Below are 16,293 nucleotides of genomic sequence, written 5' to 3' on the forward strand. Positions count from 1 at the left end.
TTATCTTCATAAGAACTTTGCAAGATAAACTGGGCAGCAGTTACACCATTTATTGTTCTGGTACAGCAGGTGGCAGCATGGAGCTAAACTTGACTGATCTTAAAAAAGCTAAGCAGGGTTGGACTTGGTTGGTACTTGAATGGGAAACCATGAGGAATCCCAGGGCTATATGCTAGATTGGGAAGTGTATCCTGGAAGAAGGCAAAGCTAACCACTTTGTGTTTTTACCAAGGAAACTACATGAACTTCTAGGAGTCAAGCTTATCTTGAGGGAGTCTTTACTTTTATCTTATCTTCTCCTTCATATTGAGCAAGTGGTGGGCAACCTTTTGTCCCAAAAGCTGCCTTGATTGTGGAGTTTGGAGTTGGGTGCCACACATGTGCGAATGCTTCCATTTTGCATACCTGCATCACATTTAAATGTACATATATGTCAGAGATTCCTCTCCCTCTCTCACAACCCTACCTTCCAGTATCCTCTCCACCGACATAATAATGGCTGGCTTCTTGTAGCCAGTAGGAAAAGAAATACAGTCCTTTGCTTCCCACCAGCCAACCATTCCATTGAATAGGGGGGAAAGTAGACAGGAATTCTTGAAGCCCTGTTTGCAGAGATACATATGAATCCTGGGTGGATCATCCCTGTCTTTGAGCTCTGAAATTCTGTTCAGGATGCTGCTTTTCAGGTGTCCATGGCATAGTTTTAATAAGAAGTGGGAGAATTCCACTCAGTAGCAAGATACCTATGTTCATGTTCAATGGAGAGGCATGCAGAGAGCAGCAGAGTGTTTCATCTTCTCTCTGCATATTTCTTAACTGATATGCAGATGGGATGCTTAAACACAAGTTGTGCTGGACATTAATGTATTTGTGAAATCTGAAAAGTTTTGCAGTGATAAAGGTGATGATCATTACTAGTACTAAAGGGCCAAATACCTCTAGCTATTTCCTCAGACGCATTGCAACACTTACCCCTAAGCACTTCCCATCTGACCAGGAAGTCATTTAAATGAAAAAGAGATATTGTTAGGGAGTAATGATACTGTGATTCCTATAAAAACTGTCCCATCACATGCAGGATTGAATCACTTTCAAGAACACCCATGATGCAATTGTTAATTTCAAAAAGAATATTTTAAAACAAAGATGCATTTTCTTGTCTTGGGCTTTCATTTGTTTTATTCTTTTAAGGGTATTCTGACATTAAACCTATGGTCCTTCTTACTGTTAGTTGGAAGCATCGGTTTCCACTGAAAGTTTTCTCTCATATATTCAACTCATCTTTTATTGAATGACAATTTTATTTCTGTTAAAGGATGCTGCTATTCAAGGACACAGGTGGAAAGAGGCTATCCTTCATGTAACCAAATGGAATCTGATAGAAAGCTTTGTATTTTAAACATAGCTCTGCGGGAGTTTTTCTTAATGGCTCTGAGGATTAAATTCTGCTTCCTGCCATATATCTTGCAGCAAGCTAAGAATCTGCATTTCAGCAGATAAAGTTCAGCTCAAGACCTTATTTGACATTCACACACCCATAACTCCCCTTTCCTTAAAGCTCTTGCTAAGCTTCCTGCTGACGCTGCATTGTGCTAGGCCAAGAAGTGGGGGGCAGGGGGAACCACTAGAAGGCAGCACCAAGCCTAGCTCATGAGCATTGCTCCTGTGTTTCATTCACCCCCACCAGTCAGATGGCTAATTACACATTGCCAATAGAAGGATGAGAGATCGTAGCTTTGTATAAAATGTATGTGTGCTAATTTACATATGCAATATACCTTTCGAAAGAACAATTATAAGTGAAGCAAAAATACATCTGACACCATTGTAGGGAACATTGTGACTAGGTGTTTTGTGTGTTTGCTCAATCTGTTGCCCAGTGCTAGCTTTTGATGATAGGCAATATCAAGATTAGCTGATTTGCCTCAGATCATAAAAGCACAAGACACCTTGAAAGGATATTGTAGAGCTGAGAAAACCAATGAAAAGGTCAACTAAAATAAGGAGCTGAGTTGCTCCCCTTAAAAATATGGTGTGTAATACAATATACTGGAAATCATCTCCTTAGGGTTATTCTGGCCCATGTTGATGTTATAATTCCTCTACTGTAGTGCTATCCCAATGAAGTTTTCTTTGAACAATTATTTTGGCAGGATCAGTTTAAAGGCTATGAATATAGTGTGTCTCTTTCTGTTTTTCACAAAGGGGCTAAATGTGTACAAATATATGACTTTAGAAATCTAGGTTAAAGTTACTTCTTTGGATATCTTTCTTTTTCTTGCTTTTTTGTTATTCACTTTTTTACCCTTTTATAATCTTTTTCTTTTTCTATATTGTTTCTATGTTTCTGTAGTTTTTTAAATCTTTGTAAAATCTTATTTTAATAAAAATTATTTAAAAAAAGAAATCTAGGTTATCAACATGTGTAGATTTTTGGATTGAAGAATTTATCTGCAGACACTTACTGTAAATGTCAATGTTTTCCAATCTGATTGTTTTTTAACTTCATTTCTGTTATAAAGTTTGTTTTTCCCAATTTTTTCGGATAACTGTTGTTATCTGAACAGTTCGTAACATATGATATGAATATACGATATAGAATAGTTTGTTAATAGGGTATTAAAAATTAAGCGCAAGGAATCCATATACAAATCTGGTAATAATTTTTATAATGTTGATTCCATGCATTTAAGCCCATCTATGTCCATGGATGGGGGAATCTTTCACTTTTTCATCAGTTTCATCATCCTTGTTTCTGTGAATCTGACTGACTCTGTCCTCAAATCTGAGACTTTTTTTAAATTATCTGAATAAAAATTGTATGTATTTTTGGGTTTTGTGGAGGGAGAACTATTAGGATTTTTCCTGTTTTTTAAATTTCTGCAGTAATTGGGTTTCCCCACCTTTCTAAAGGTTCCATTTTGGCTGCAAAGCTGGCAGCAGTTATCAGCTAAGGTCAATGAGTTTATATTATATGAAAATATGAAAATGGCTTAATTCTGGATGTCAATAAACTGTAGACATCATCCATCTACAAATGGAAATGCTGTTTATCATACTGTATTTATCTGTACAATTTTTATTTCCTTTTTATATGTGTATATATTTTTATTGCAGTTTACTCTTCACAAAAGTAAAACTGGAATTAGCACATAAAGGACCAGAAGAGGCTTTAGTGACCTGTAGACATATGTTGCATCAATGGCAGATGTTGTATAATGTTTCCCAGCAAAGGTAAGCTTTTCTTTAAATTGAAACTGAATTTTCTTTAAATGAAGATGCAAAAAGGGTTGTCTGGGCAGGGCTACTGATGGGAGTTCATATACCTACTGCAGTTTCATACCCCAACATTTCATGAACAGCTGCAAAATAGGAGTCATATTGAATCAAGCCAAAGTGCTTGCTAATCTAGCATTCTGTGTCACACAGTAGCCAGCCAGATTCATGCAGGGAGTTTACAAGCACGGGCAGAGGACAACAGTGTTCTTCTACTATCACACTTCAGTACTGGTATATAAGGAATGCTGTGATTCAGGAGATAGTATTCAACCATTAGGAATAGTAACCACTGATAAGCCTATCGTCCATGGAATTGTTTATTTAAAGCGGTATGACTTAGATTGGTCTCCAATCTAAACTTTTTGCAAAGGACTTCCCTGTATTAACTTTGAATCATTCCTCATTTAGTTTCAGTGGCTGAGTTTTAACATGAGAGAAGGAGACAAACTTCTCTCTGTCCATATTTTCCCTTAGTTATTACATTTCTCCATACAGCCATTACATTTCATGCACTGAAATGTATCTACCGTTTTAAAGCACATTCCACCAGTTTGGGGGGGGGGGATGTAATTTAGAGGTTCTTCGCATCCTTCATCATTATTTCCATTCTGAATGATTATGTGTCATCAACAGGCTTGCGCATGTTATTGTTGAACAAGTTAAAAAGCAGAGATCCTAGTGCAGGATGGAATATCAGAAAGAAGTCTAGGCCAGGCCTTTCTAGCAGTCTTTTCTGTTTGCAGTGTGTGTGTGTGTGAAGTAATAGTCCATCATGTGAGAGCACTACATCTTTAAACTGTGATATCATTCCTGTAGGAGATCAGGCATAAATAGTGATACCATCAACAACAGTGCCATCATTGTGCAGATGAGCCAGTATTGACTGTAACAAGGAATAGATTCCAGAAGCAAGGTTATCTTAGCAGCCTGAAATGCTTTCAAGAAATGGAACCAAGCTGGTCTGCAGAGTAACTCTGCCATTGGCTTACAGCCCAGTCAAGGCTTCCCTAAGGGATGGGAATGATCCTGGTGACCACAACATAATTAAGAAGTGGGACAACACCCTACACTACCCATTCCTGGCTCTATTGTCAACCAGTATAATATTTGCTCAAAAATCAAGCCTGCTTGATTTAACCTACCAGGGAATGGGAGAGGAGTGAGCCCCACAGTAACTCAGTAAGGAGACGGGCCAGCAGCAGAGTAGCAGCTGGGAAGGAAGGAAGGAAAAATGAATAAGCCCCATACCAGTCCCTCCAGCTGTCCTGATGGCAAAAGGATTAGCACCATAGTGACATTCCACTGGTCCATATGTGCAGCAGCCACAAGTGTGTCTGGTACAAGATTCTCAAAGTCCTGGGGCTATCTCTGCCATCAGATGATCAAAGAAGAAAGCTTTCCAAAAAACAAGCATTCTTTTTAGGTCTTAAATTGGGAACTGTATATGTGGGCCAGTGGGCTAGTAGATATTATTGTGGGTTATTAGCTTGTGTAAGCATTTTCAAGGCTACTTTGCAAGGCGCTGATGATCATCTATAAAGCCCAAGATGGCATAGGGCCAGGCTACTTGCAGGACTTCCCTTCATGGATCACTGCCTTGTCGTGGTGAAGGGGCTTGCGTAACTCAGTGAAGCCATGAGCTATACCGTGCAGGGCCACCCAAAATGGACAGGTCATGACAGAGAGTTCTGACAAAATGTGGTCCACTGGAGAAGGAAATGGCAACCCACTCCAGTATCCTTGCCAAGAAAAGCCCATGGACAATGTTAAAAGGCTAAAAGATATGACACCGGAAGTTGAGCCCCTCAGGTCAGAAGGTGTCCAATATGCTACTGGGGAAGAGTGGAGGGCATTTCCAAGTAGCTCCAGAAAGAGTGAAGCGGCTGGGCCAAAGCCGAAAGGACGTTCAGCTGTGGATGTATCTGGAAGCGAAAAGAAGGTCCAATGCTGTAAAGAACAATATTGTATAGGTACCTGGAATGTAAGATCTATGAACCAAGGCAAGCTGGATGTGGTCAAACATGAGATGACAAGATTGAACGTCGACATCTTGGGAATCAGCGAATTGAAATGGACGGGAATGGGTGAATTTAATTCAGGTGACCATTATATCTACTACTGTGGGCAAGATACCCTTAGAAGAAATGGACTCATAGTCAATAAGAGAGTGGGAAAGGCAATAATAGGGTACAACCTCAAAAACGACAGAATGATCTCAGTGCGTATCCAAGGCAAACCATTCAACATCACAGTCATCCAAGTCTATGCCCCAACCACTGATGCCGAAGAAGCTGAAGTTGACCGTTTCTATGAAGACCTACAACACCTTCTAGAACTAGCACCAAAAAAAGATGTCCTTTTCATCATAGGGGATTGGAATGCTAAAGTAGGAAGTCAAGGAGTAATCGGAATAACACGCAAGTTTGGCCTTGGAGTACAAAATGAAGCAGGGCAAAGGCTAATAGACTTCTGTCAAGAGAACAAGCTGGTCATAGCAAACACTCTTTTCCAACAACACAAGAGACGACTCTACACATGGACATCACCAGATGGTCAATACCGAAACCAGATTGATTACATACTTTGCAGTCAAAGATGGAGAAGCTCTATACAGACAGCAAAAACAAGACCAGGAGCTGACTGTGGCTCAGATCATGAGCTTCTTACTGCAAAATTTAGGCTTAAATTGAAGAATGTAGGGAAAACCACTAGACCACTCAGGTATGACTTAGATCATATTCCTTGTGAGTACACAGTGAAGGTGATGAATAGATTTAGAGGATTAGATTTGGTAGACAGAGTGCCTGAAGAACTATGGACGGAGGTCCGTAACATTGTACAGGAGGCAGCAACTAAAACCATCCCAAAGAAAAAGAAATGCAAGAAAGCAAAATGGCTGTCTGATGAGGCTTTACAAATAGCTGTGGAAAGAAGGAATGCGAAAAGCAAGGGCAAAAGGGAAAGATATAACCAACTGAATGCAGATTTCCAGAGAATAGCAAGGAGAGATAAGAAGGCCTTCTTAAATGAACAATGCAAAGAAATTGAGGAAAACAATAGAATGGGGAAGACTAGAGATCTCTTCAAGAAAATTGGAGATATCAAAGGAACATTTAGTGCAAAGATGGGCATGATAAAGGACAAAAAAGGCAGGGACCTAACAGAAGCAGAAGAGATTAAGAAGAGGTGGCAAGAATACACAGAAGAACTATACAAGAAAGATCTTAATGTCCCTGATGTCCATGCTGGTGTGGTCACTGACCTTGAGCCAGACATCCTAGAGAGTGAAGTCAAGTGGGCCTTAGGAAGCATTGCTAACAACAAAGCTAGTGGAGATGACAGTATTCCAGCTGAGTTATTTAAAATACTAAAAGATGATGGTGTTAAAGTGCTGCACTCAATATGCCAGCAAGTTTGGAAAACGCAACAGTGGCCACGGGATTGGAAAAGGTCAGTTTACGTTCCAATTCCAAAGAAGGGCAATGCCAAAGAATGCTCAAACTATCGCACAATTGCACTCATTTCACATGCTAGCAAGGTTATGCTCAAAATCCTACAAGCTAGGCTTCAGCAGTACGTGAACCGAGAACTACCGGATGTACAAGCTGGGTTTTGAAGAGGCAGAGGAACTAGAGATCAAATCACCAACATTCACTGGATCATGGAGAAAGCACGAGAGTTCCAGAAAAACATCTACTTCTGCTTCATTGACTATGCAAAAGCCTTCGATTGTGTGGATCACAACAAACTGTGGCAAATTCTTAAAGAGATGGGGGTACCAGACCATCTTACCTGTCTCCTGAGAAATCTATATGCGGGCCAAGAAGCAACAGTTAGAACCAGTCACGGAACAACCGATTGGTTCAAAATAGGGAAAGGAGTACGACAAGGCTGTATACTGTCACCCTGCTTATTTAACCTATATGCAGAGTACATCATGAGAAATGCCAGGCTGGAAGAATCACAAGCCAGAATTAAGATTGCAGGGAGAATCATCAATAACCTCAGATATGCAGATGATACCACCCTAATGGCAGAAAGTGAAGAAGAACTAAAGAGCCTCTTGATGAGGGTGAAAGAGGAGAGTGCAAAAGCTGGCTTGAAACTCAACATTAAAAAAACTAAGATCATGGCATCTGGACCCATCAATTCCTGGCAAATAGAAGGGGTAGAAATGGAAGCAGTAACAGACTTCATTTATTTGGGCTCCAAGATCACCGCAGACGGAGACTGCAGCCATGAAATTAAAAGACGCTTGCTCCTTGGGAGGAAAGCTATGGCAAACCTAGATAGCATATTAAAAAGCAGAGACGTCACCTTGCTGACAAAGATCCGCATAGTCAAAGCTATGGTTTTTCCAGTAGTAATGTATGGCTGTGAGAGCTGGACCATAAAGAAGGCTGAGTGCCGAAGAATTGATGCCTTTGAACTGTGGTGCTGGAGAAGACTCTTAAGAGTCCCCTGGACTGCTAGGAGGTCAAACCAGTCAATCTTAAAGGAAATCAACCCTGACTGCTCATTGGAAGGACTGATAATGAAGCTCAAGCTCAGATACTTTGGTCACCTAATGCGAAGAGAGGAGTCTTTGGAAAAGACCCTGATGCTGGGAAAGATTGAAGGCAAAAGGAGAAGAGGACGGCAGAGGATGAGATGGTTAGATAGCATCACTGAAGCAATGACCATGAAACTGAGCAAACTCAGGGAGGCAGTGAAGGACAGGAAGGCCTGGTGCAATATGGTTCATGGGGTCACGAAGAGTCGGACACGACTTAACGACTGAACAACAACAACAACAACAACTTGCAGGACTGCCTTTTCATTGTTTCTGCTCACCCAACCAGAGTTAGTAGAGAGGGCATGCTCTAGGTCCTTTCTAACAAACAATGCCATCTTGTTGGACCCCAGAATCATGCTTTCTCAGTGACAGCACCTGCATCCACCTAGAGATCTGAATGGCCCCAATCCTGTTAGCCTTTTGCAAGGCTTTGAAGATCTGGCTGTTTCCACAGGCATTTGGGTCAGGTGGTTAGATGGCTCTGTTATTATTGATGTGCTCTCCCCCCCCAAATACGTGGGGTTATTGTCTATCCTTGGGCACCTGGGGTTGTATAGTATGGGTTTTTCTGTGTTTTTAACCCTTGCAACCCATGCAAAGTCACATGTGAGATAGGCCGCTATAGAAATCTTTTAAATAAATAAATAAATAAATAAATACCTGAGTAAGAGCAGCAATTCAATGTAAAAATATTGTTCTTAAACAATGTATGATGATGATATAGTTAATGTTGTTGTTATTTCATAGAGGTGGAAGAGGCCATTTGGGCCATCAAGTGCAATACCCTATTGCATGCAGGAATCCAGATTAAAGCATCCTTATTGTCTAGCTGCCATTTGAACACATCCAACAAAGGGTGTCTGCCCCCTCTCTGGATAATAGACTCTACTGCCTGGCTGCTCTTTTTTATGAAGTTCAATCAGAATCTGCCTTCCTGTAGTTTAAATCCATTATTCCATCTCCTGTACTTAGAATGAGGAAAAAAAGAAGGTTGTATTTCTGCACTATACCCACTTACATACTTGTAAATCCTGGAGTGGATTTACAAGCATGTTAGTAGGTCCAGGATTCCTGCCTAAATCTAAATATAGGTGCCTGAGTAAGAGAGCTGAAATTTGTAGAAACCATTAAGCATCCATGAGCAAGCATTCAAAGATTATATCACTTGGAAATGAGAAGGGAGGCAGTATCATATAACCAGTGGATTTACAAGCATGTTAGTAGGTCCAGGATTCCTGCCTAAATCTAAATCTAAATGAGTAAGAGACCTGAAATTTGTTGAAACTATTAAGCATCCATGAGTAAGCAATGAAAATTTATATCACTTGGAAATGAGTAGGGAGGCAGTATCATATAACTAGCCAAGTCTGTAAGAACCAGAGCTTGGGAAATAACCAACATGGTAACCAAGCCTTGTTTGGAAAATGGCAAGTGCAGGATCCCAGGCACCATCCCCCATTCCAGAGCAAAGACAGGACTGTCTTCCCAATGCTGTCCCATTCAACAGATAAACCTGCAAGCTATTCTAACTAATGGTCACCATTTAGAATTCATTACAGCTTTGCAGGATTGCAGATCAAGACAAATGGACAGACCAGAACTAATCTGAAGTCACTCCCAGCTGCCAGGCATATTCTGCTGAGAGCACAAATCTTACTGGATCCTTGCACTCAGACAGAGAAAGAGAGAGAGAGAGAGAGAGAAGAAAAGAAATCCTGTCTCTTTTACCCCTGGCTGTGCTATAGCTAGACAGGGATATCAGGACACTTTCAAGTGCCCATAGAAACAGCTCTTCAACATGTTTTTCTGGCGAAATACACCAGCTGGCATACTAGCAGAGGTGGCTTGTTGTTCTCTCTCCTTGATGTTGCCTGTTCATGTCAAAGAATAATAAAGTACAATACGACTATTTGGGGACAAGCATTCATATTTAATAGCGCACAATAATGACATTCTCTATTGATTATTTATTGATATTGAGTAGCAGTGAAGAGAAATGGAAGAGAGCAGATATCAGCATTCACTCATGCCCTTGTGATGACAGTAGCTTTCCCCAGGTGGGAGCTCTTCAGGGTGGATTATGGGGCTTGAAATCCAATACATTATTCATTAGTAGTATTAACTGATTGACAGATTTTATTTCTATACAGTTCTTCCTCCCAGAGGAATCAGGAGTGGTTCACAAGCAAATGATAACAATAATCTTAAGCAAAACCATCACAATAAGCCAGCCATGCTTAGAAATGATACATACCAACACTAAATTCAATTTCATTTTAAAAGAACAGAAAAGCAAAGTAGCAGGCAATCTAAAAGACCATCTGGTCCTGGAATCACGGTTATCTTACAAATGCCTGGGTTAACAGGGGTGTCCTCGGTTGTTTTCTGAAAGAAGGCAGATGGAGCAGGTTAAACAAGGCTGGATTACAGTAATGCACTCAGGACCTTTATTTGTGCTGTTACGCAGGCTTGAGCTGTGTCATATATATCATAACTGCACTAGTTCCAACAGTATTTCATTTTGGGGCTCAGTTCAAGGAGCAAGTTTTGATGTTTAAAGCTCTAAATGACCTTGTTTCAGATTATTTCAGGGAGTATCTCTTCCTGCCACTACATACACAAATACACATATGTTTAAGATTGACTCATATAAGTCCACATATGGCTAGTTACACTCCAATGGGGAGTATACTGTAGATGGCCTTTCTCACTTCTCTTTCCAGAAGCCACTATGAAGATGCTTTAATACACTAGATTCAGATTTAGTCATACTCAGGTATTACAGAGTTTGTGGATCCAGCCTGCTAGATCTGCTGATGTGGTGCTTGTTTAAGGCTTGCTTGGTTTTTTTATTTAAAAAGAACATTCTCAATGATGATTTTGCATCGTAGCATGTTTACATGTATATGTCTAAAAATCTTGCTAACATTACTATTATTACTATTAGAGTTACTCTTTCTTTTACCTTCACAGAGTTGTTGTGTGGAAAAAATGGGGAAGAGTGGGAAAAAAAGAAGTGAATGCCAGCTCAACCTCTTTGATGAAAATAATAGGATACAGATTCACTAAATAAACATTGCCTATCAGTGCAAACATACCAACTTGATACTTAAAATATCTCCTAGAATTTTATTTATTAATAGAAGAAGCAGTATCCCAGGGGGTTTTTTTTCTCCTTTAGTCATATAAACAAATCTTAATTTTTTATTCTGATTCTGAGCAGATACTGGATTTCCATTCTAGGAATGGCTGCTCTTTCTGCTGCTCTCAAAAGCCTCATGCAGCACTACTTAGCTGGTGAAAAAATACTGGGGGTAATTTCCAGTTTAGTTTGCAGCCAGCCCACTTACAATCAATCCCTATATCCAGATCAGAGCAAGCACGCACACTGCTCAGTTCAGCTAGCAAAAATATAGCTTGATGTTTATTTATTAAACATCAGCAAATGTACAAAGAATTAGCTGACAACAGGGGACAAAAGGCAGTGAAAAAGCAGAGAGAGAGAGACAGATGAACAACAGGAAACAGATAAAAAGAGCAGAGGACTTAATAACCACAATTTACATTCTCTACAGTATATCTACCTATATAGCAAAAGGACAGAACTTGTCAGAGCCTTGGGAAACAATACTGTGGGTAATTAGCATGGACAGTCCCAGAGAGGGAGTAATCTTTGGTTCTTCCAGCCTTAACCCTTTTATGTACATAACAGCAGCAGAATTCAGATGGAAAGTAGGATACCAGGTGATCCATTCTCTGTTTTGCACCATGAAGGAAACAATTTGGTGGATGAGGATGATAGGGGTGCCCACTCACCAGGCAACTCTGGGCAGCTGACAGGGGTTAAAACATCATATACAAAGAAAAATGATAAGAATAATAAAACATACTAAAGAAAAACATTCTGCGGCAGAGACCAGACACAACCCATAGTTAGTTATATATCTCTATGTGCTGAGAGAAGGAACAGATTGAGCCAGTGATGGCTAGTACAATTTTGACTTCCAACAGCTTTCCTCATTGCGGTGAAGAAGAACAAAACTCTCTACAGTAGGAAGAGATCACACTTTCCCCACTGCGCAGGTAGGAAAGAAGCAAAGAGCCAGATTTTCAGCAGCAGTAAACCATGCTTTACTCAAATGTGCCAAATTACTCCGAGTGCATTGATTACCACTGGCATCATCCTGCCTTGGCAGTTTGCTTTATCAAAATTTTCACACAGTATGGCTTGTGACACAACAAATTCCTGCCTTTTTGACAGAAATTCTGCCTGCCTCAGTACTTTTTTGGTCATCACTATGTCATATGTGCCCACATTTCAGCTTTCAAGGTTGATTGGTGCTCATTTTCTAGGACTGATTATTATTGTTATTCAAATTTCTATTCCACCTTTCCCCCCAAAGCATTTCTTCTTCTTACTTTTCCCCACAACAACTCTGTGAAGTAGATTGGACTGAGAGAAAGTAACTGGCCCAAAGTCACCCACTGAGTCCTCATGGTTGAAGGTAGGCTAGAACCTGGGTCTCCCCAGTCCTAGTCCAACCCCTCATCTACTGCAGCATGCTGGCTCTTGCATATACCCTGCATTTTCAGTAAGCTATAATTAACATATTTATCCTGTTGTTCTTCTTTTCCAGTGATTCAGAAAGAGCAAACAGTTTGACTGAGACAGTAGCAGCCAAGAAGAATAATAACATGTATCTTACTCTTCCTGATGCCCATGATAATGATTCCGGTAAGACAAACAAAAGAGGTGAATTCTGGTGGCCTAAATCCAATATGGACAATCACATATAAATAGACTTCAACTATTTTCTTTGGATTTCATGCATTCTTCCATGCAAATGTCTTGTTCCCCAGTAATATATTATGAGGAATACATTTATTTCAAGATTCTGTTACCCTACTAGCGATAAAGACTTTTCCATAAATCCAAGTAGTTCTTTCCTGAGTGTGCCAGCCTTGAAGGGCTTGACACAACCACATACCAGCATTTCTGTGGATAGAATTGTCTGAAAATAGCAATATATGACTTAGGACTTAGGAAAACGTGATACACTCCAAACATGTTGGACTACAAGCCTCATAATTGCCAGACATTATAGATGCTATGAGTTGTATCAGTTGCATATGATGGTTCTATATGGCTTTATTGCCATAGGCAATATGCCTGAAGGTTGCTTGGTAAATACTCATCTCCTGAGATGTTTATAGGTAGTTCTTTGGCTGTTATGGGGCTTAATTCTGGATTAGGAAGATCTAATCCATCAGAATTCTTTGTACGTTCTTATGGTGTTCCCAGGAACATTGTTGAAATAAAAGTACAGCTATACCATGGATTTTCTGAAAGACTGTCTTTTTCATCCATATCACCCAGGAATAAAGAAGTTGCAGTTCAGTATTATTAAAGGCTATATCTGTCTATTTTATAATGTCCTGTAAATGCTGAACTAGTTCAAGTGGCTGGATAACTTGCAGACATGGAAAAAATGTGCAATTAATGTATAGAAGTGTGTCAGACAGATCCTCTCTGCACAATCAACCTTCTAGCTTATCTTCATGTAATGATCACATCCATAAATCCAACCCCATGTTCATATAGACCAAATAGCAGTTACTAAATGTTGAATAAGGCCTTATTTATTGATGGACCTCTGATCAAGAGATTGTGCAAGTAAGTGTATACATAAGTATTTAATATGTGCTCAGAGATGTAAGTGTGTTTGAAAGTGCCCCACCAGAGGGCTGGCATCACTTCAGTGAAGTGGAGAAAAACTGCTCTTCCCTAGAAGGCAGAGCCAAAACTGATGGCATTTATTCTCAAGAAACAGGATGCAACTTTGTTTTGCTCTTGCCTTCTCAATGAAGAGGAATTAACTTTTTCCTGTTGGCTCCATCTCTCCAGTACCCAAGATTATTACTGCATACAGGTAATATTACATAGTAAGGTTATAAGAGTTATGAAGCCAGGATAGAAATCTATAAAGCAAGTAGTAGTGCAAATAAATGCAGACTGAGCAAATGATTCTAGACATAGTTAAGGTACTGAATGTTATATCTGAAGAGGGAGGGTTTTTTTTTTATTTCAAATCCACACCTTGCCTTTTGATTGTTCAAGTCAGTTTATAACAAACTAAGATGACAGAAGAAAGCCAGTTGAAAGCCAGAAAAAACCTAAGCCTTGATGTGCTTCTTAGCGATGGGATGGCTACTGAAAGCTTAGGGTCCTTACAAAGTCTGAAATAAGACTAAGGGAAATGTATGTACATTCATGAAGAGTGGTCTTATGTTGCCCTGAGTATAGCTGTACTGAGATGTGAATAGGCTCTTTTCTTCATCCAGGCCATGTGGAATGTGCTTTTCAGCTGCCAGGAAGCTTAGGGAAAGACTGGGGAAGATGAACTTGAAGGCCTTGCTGTTCCCCAGATCCTCTGTGTCCCTTGTTTATTTTCTGGCATATTCCTCCAAGACTGTGGGCGTAAAGCACAATTTGTCCAACATTAAACCAATATTTCCCCTTTAATGGATGACCTACCACCATCTGATGGTGTTGTCATGTTTTCAGCTTATTTCATATGTGATTGAAGAATTTTCCTTTCTTGCCTAGGAAGGCTGAATAAACAAGAGTTTGAGCTTTAATGGATACTTAGTGGGCTTAGACTTCAGTAGCTACTTGTCATAAGACAAAAACATATCTGTGTATGAACAGTAGTCCCTAAGTAGTTTAACATTCTACCTAAGTACAATAAAAGAAATGGTAGTTCACAAAAGATGAATTTCTATCAGACTAAAGAATGTGATACAGGGTACACAATGTATGTTCTTAAAAGCCTGTGAAATTTTTCCAATCCAGCACCCTCTATTCTCACTGGCAGTGGCTTTCTAAGCTTCTGGGCATAGTTCCCTTTCCTATATTTGCAATCTTGAAATTCTAAAAACTGCGTTTGGGACTTTTTACCTGTAGAATGTGTGATTACTCCCTGATATATGAGCTACAGTCTTAATTGTAAGGCCACAAGCCTCTAGCCTTTACAATTGCAAAATTAGGTTTTAATGTATGAGGAAAGTATCTGCTGAAATTTCAAAAGCACGATGACCCATTGTATAAAATTTTTGGTAGCTGGGTCCCCCAGTTCCTTGCTTTTCTCACAGCAAACAAAACCAAAATAAATTATGCAACAAGGTAAAAAAAGGATGCGAATTTGGTGCAAATACACAATAATTTGTATAATATACAGCAACCTCTGAATTCATCTTTGCAGGTACCAAAGTTGGAATGCCTTGTGAAGATTTTTTTAAAACCATTCAGAGCTCAGTTAGCTCCAGTAATTTTCTGTAGTGCTGCCAAGTCATTCTTCTTGTTGTCACTGTTAATTTGAAGGTTCATAAGAACATAAGCAATGCCCTGCTGGAGAACAGCGGTCTGTTCTCACAAGTGGCCAACCAACTGCACAAGAAGCTCACTAGTCTCCCAGGAGATGGCCTTCAGAGGCAGTCACACTGCCATCAAGGTTAATAGCCATTGATCCCCATGATCTCCATGAATAAGAAACTGGCTTAGACATTTCCATTAGCCAAAGACCATCATTTGAATTAGACTGTTAGCCTCAAAGGTTTGACCATGTGTATGTATATTTAGTTGGTCATAATAAGAAAATGGCTTAATTCTGGATTTATTTAAAGGGTTCATTATAGCATGTTTATTTAATCAGTATTGTGTTTCTATATTTAAGGGTCCCAGCGAGCATCTTCCATTGCAGCTTCACGACTGGAACAGGCCATGTCAGAGATAACTATGCAGAGTACTGCCTCAAAGCAAGGACCTATGCAGCTGTGGACAACTCTTGAACAGATCTGGCTACAGGCTGGTAAGTTGTTTCCATGTGATATTCATTCTGAGATTCTGTGTTTGCAGAGTATTTTCCATAGACTTGTATTAGCAAGTAGGCAATGTTTGAAGAGCTACAATCTTGCCGAACAGTCTTCTGGAGGGATACAGGAAGCCATCTGGTAGCTGGATGACTTCAACATATTTTGAGGGGGGCAGGTGTTGAGGTATGAATAGAAGTGGAATTTTAGTGGGAAGCTTCTCAGAGGAAAGCCACCCCTATTTGGTGGCTTGGGAGTGTGTAAAGGGAGGAATGGGAATGGTTTTCAAGCTTTAATTTTAGGAGGGAAATCACAGAAAGATCATACTATGGAAATTCAGCCATTTTGCCACCAAAATTTGGCAGCACAATCCCCGGATGATGGGGTACTGGAGACCACATGCAAACTATAGATCACCTATCCATAGTATAGTATCTGAGGTCCACATTGCCACCATCAAAGGACAAGACTGAAAAAATTGGCTTTTAACTCCATGCGTGTCTGTATGTTTGGTGAGGAGTCAAATACAAATAAGTGCATTAAACTTAGAAGAAGCTTAATTCAACATTTATTTCATTTTTTTTTTTAAA

The 16,293-nt window shown here is 39.8% G+C and overlaps 1 protein-coding gene across 2 annotated transcripts in view; it reads left to right on the top strand.

The window, feature by feature from the left end:
* Positions 1 to 16,293, top strand: part of TTC7A (tetratricopeptide repeat domain 7A) — a 192,315-nt gene that overhangs the window by 121,289 nt on the left and 54,733 nt on the right. For both annotated transcript variants that reach the window (XM_088147914.1, XM_088147920.1), the window contains 3 exons: positions 3,118 to 3,234; positions 12,472 to 12,569; positions 15,568 to 15,702. In XM_088147914.1, coding sequence (XP_088004040.1) covers positions 3,118 to 3,234; positions 12,472 to 12,569; positions 15,568 to 15,702 — 350 coding nt within the window. The remainder of the gene's footprint in view (positions 1 to 3,117; positions 3,235 to 12,471; positions 12,570 to 15,567; positions 15,703 to 16,293) is intronic.

The sequence above is a fragment of the Python bivittatus genome, unplaced genomic scaffold (genome assembly GCF_059951505.1).
Source record: "Python bivittatus isolate LINGU-HERP-01145 unplaced genomic scaffold, Pbiv_v1 ctg000020_np1212, whole genome shotgun sequence".
Lineage (NCBI taxonomy): Eukaryota > Metazoa > Chordata > Lepidosauria > Squamata > Pythonidae > Python > Python bivittatus.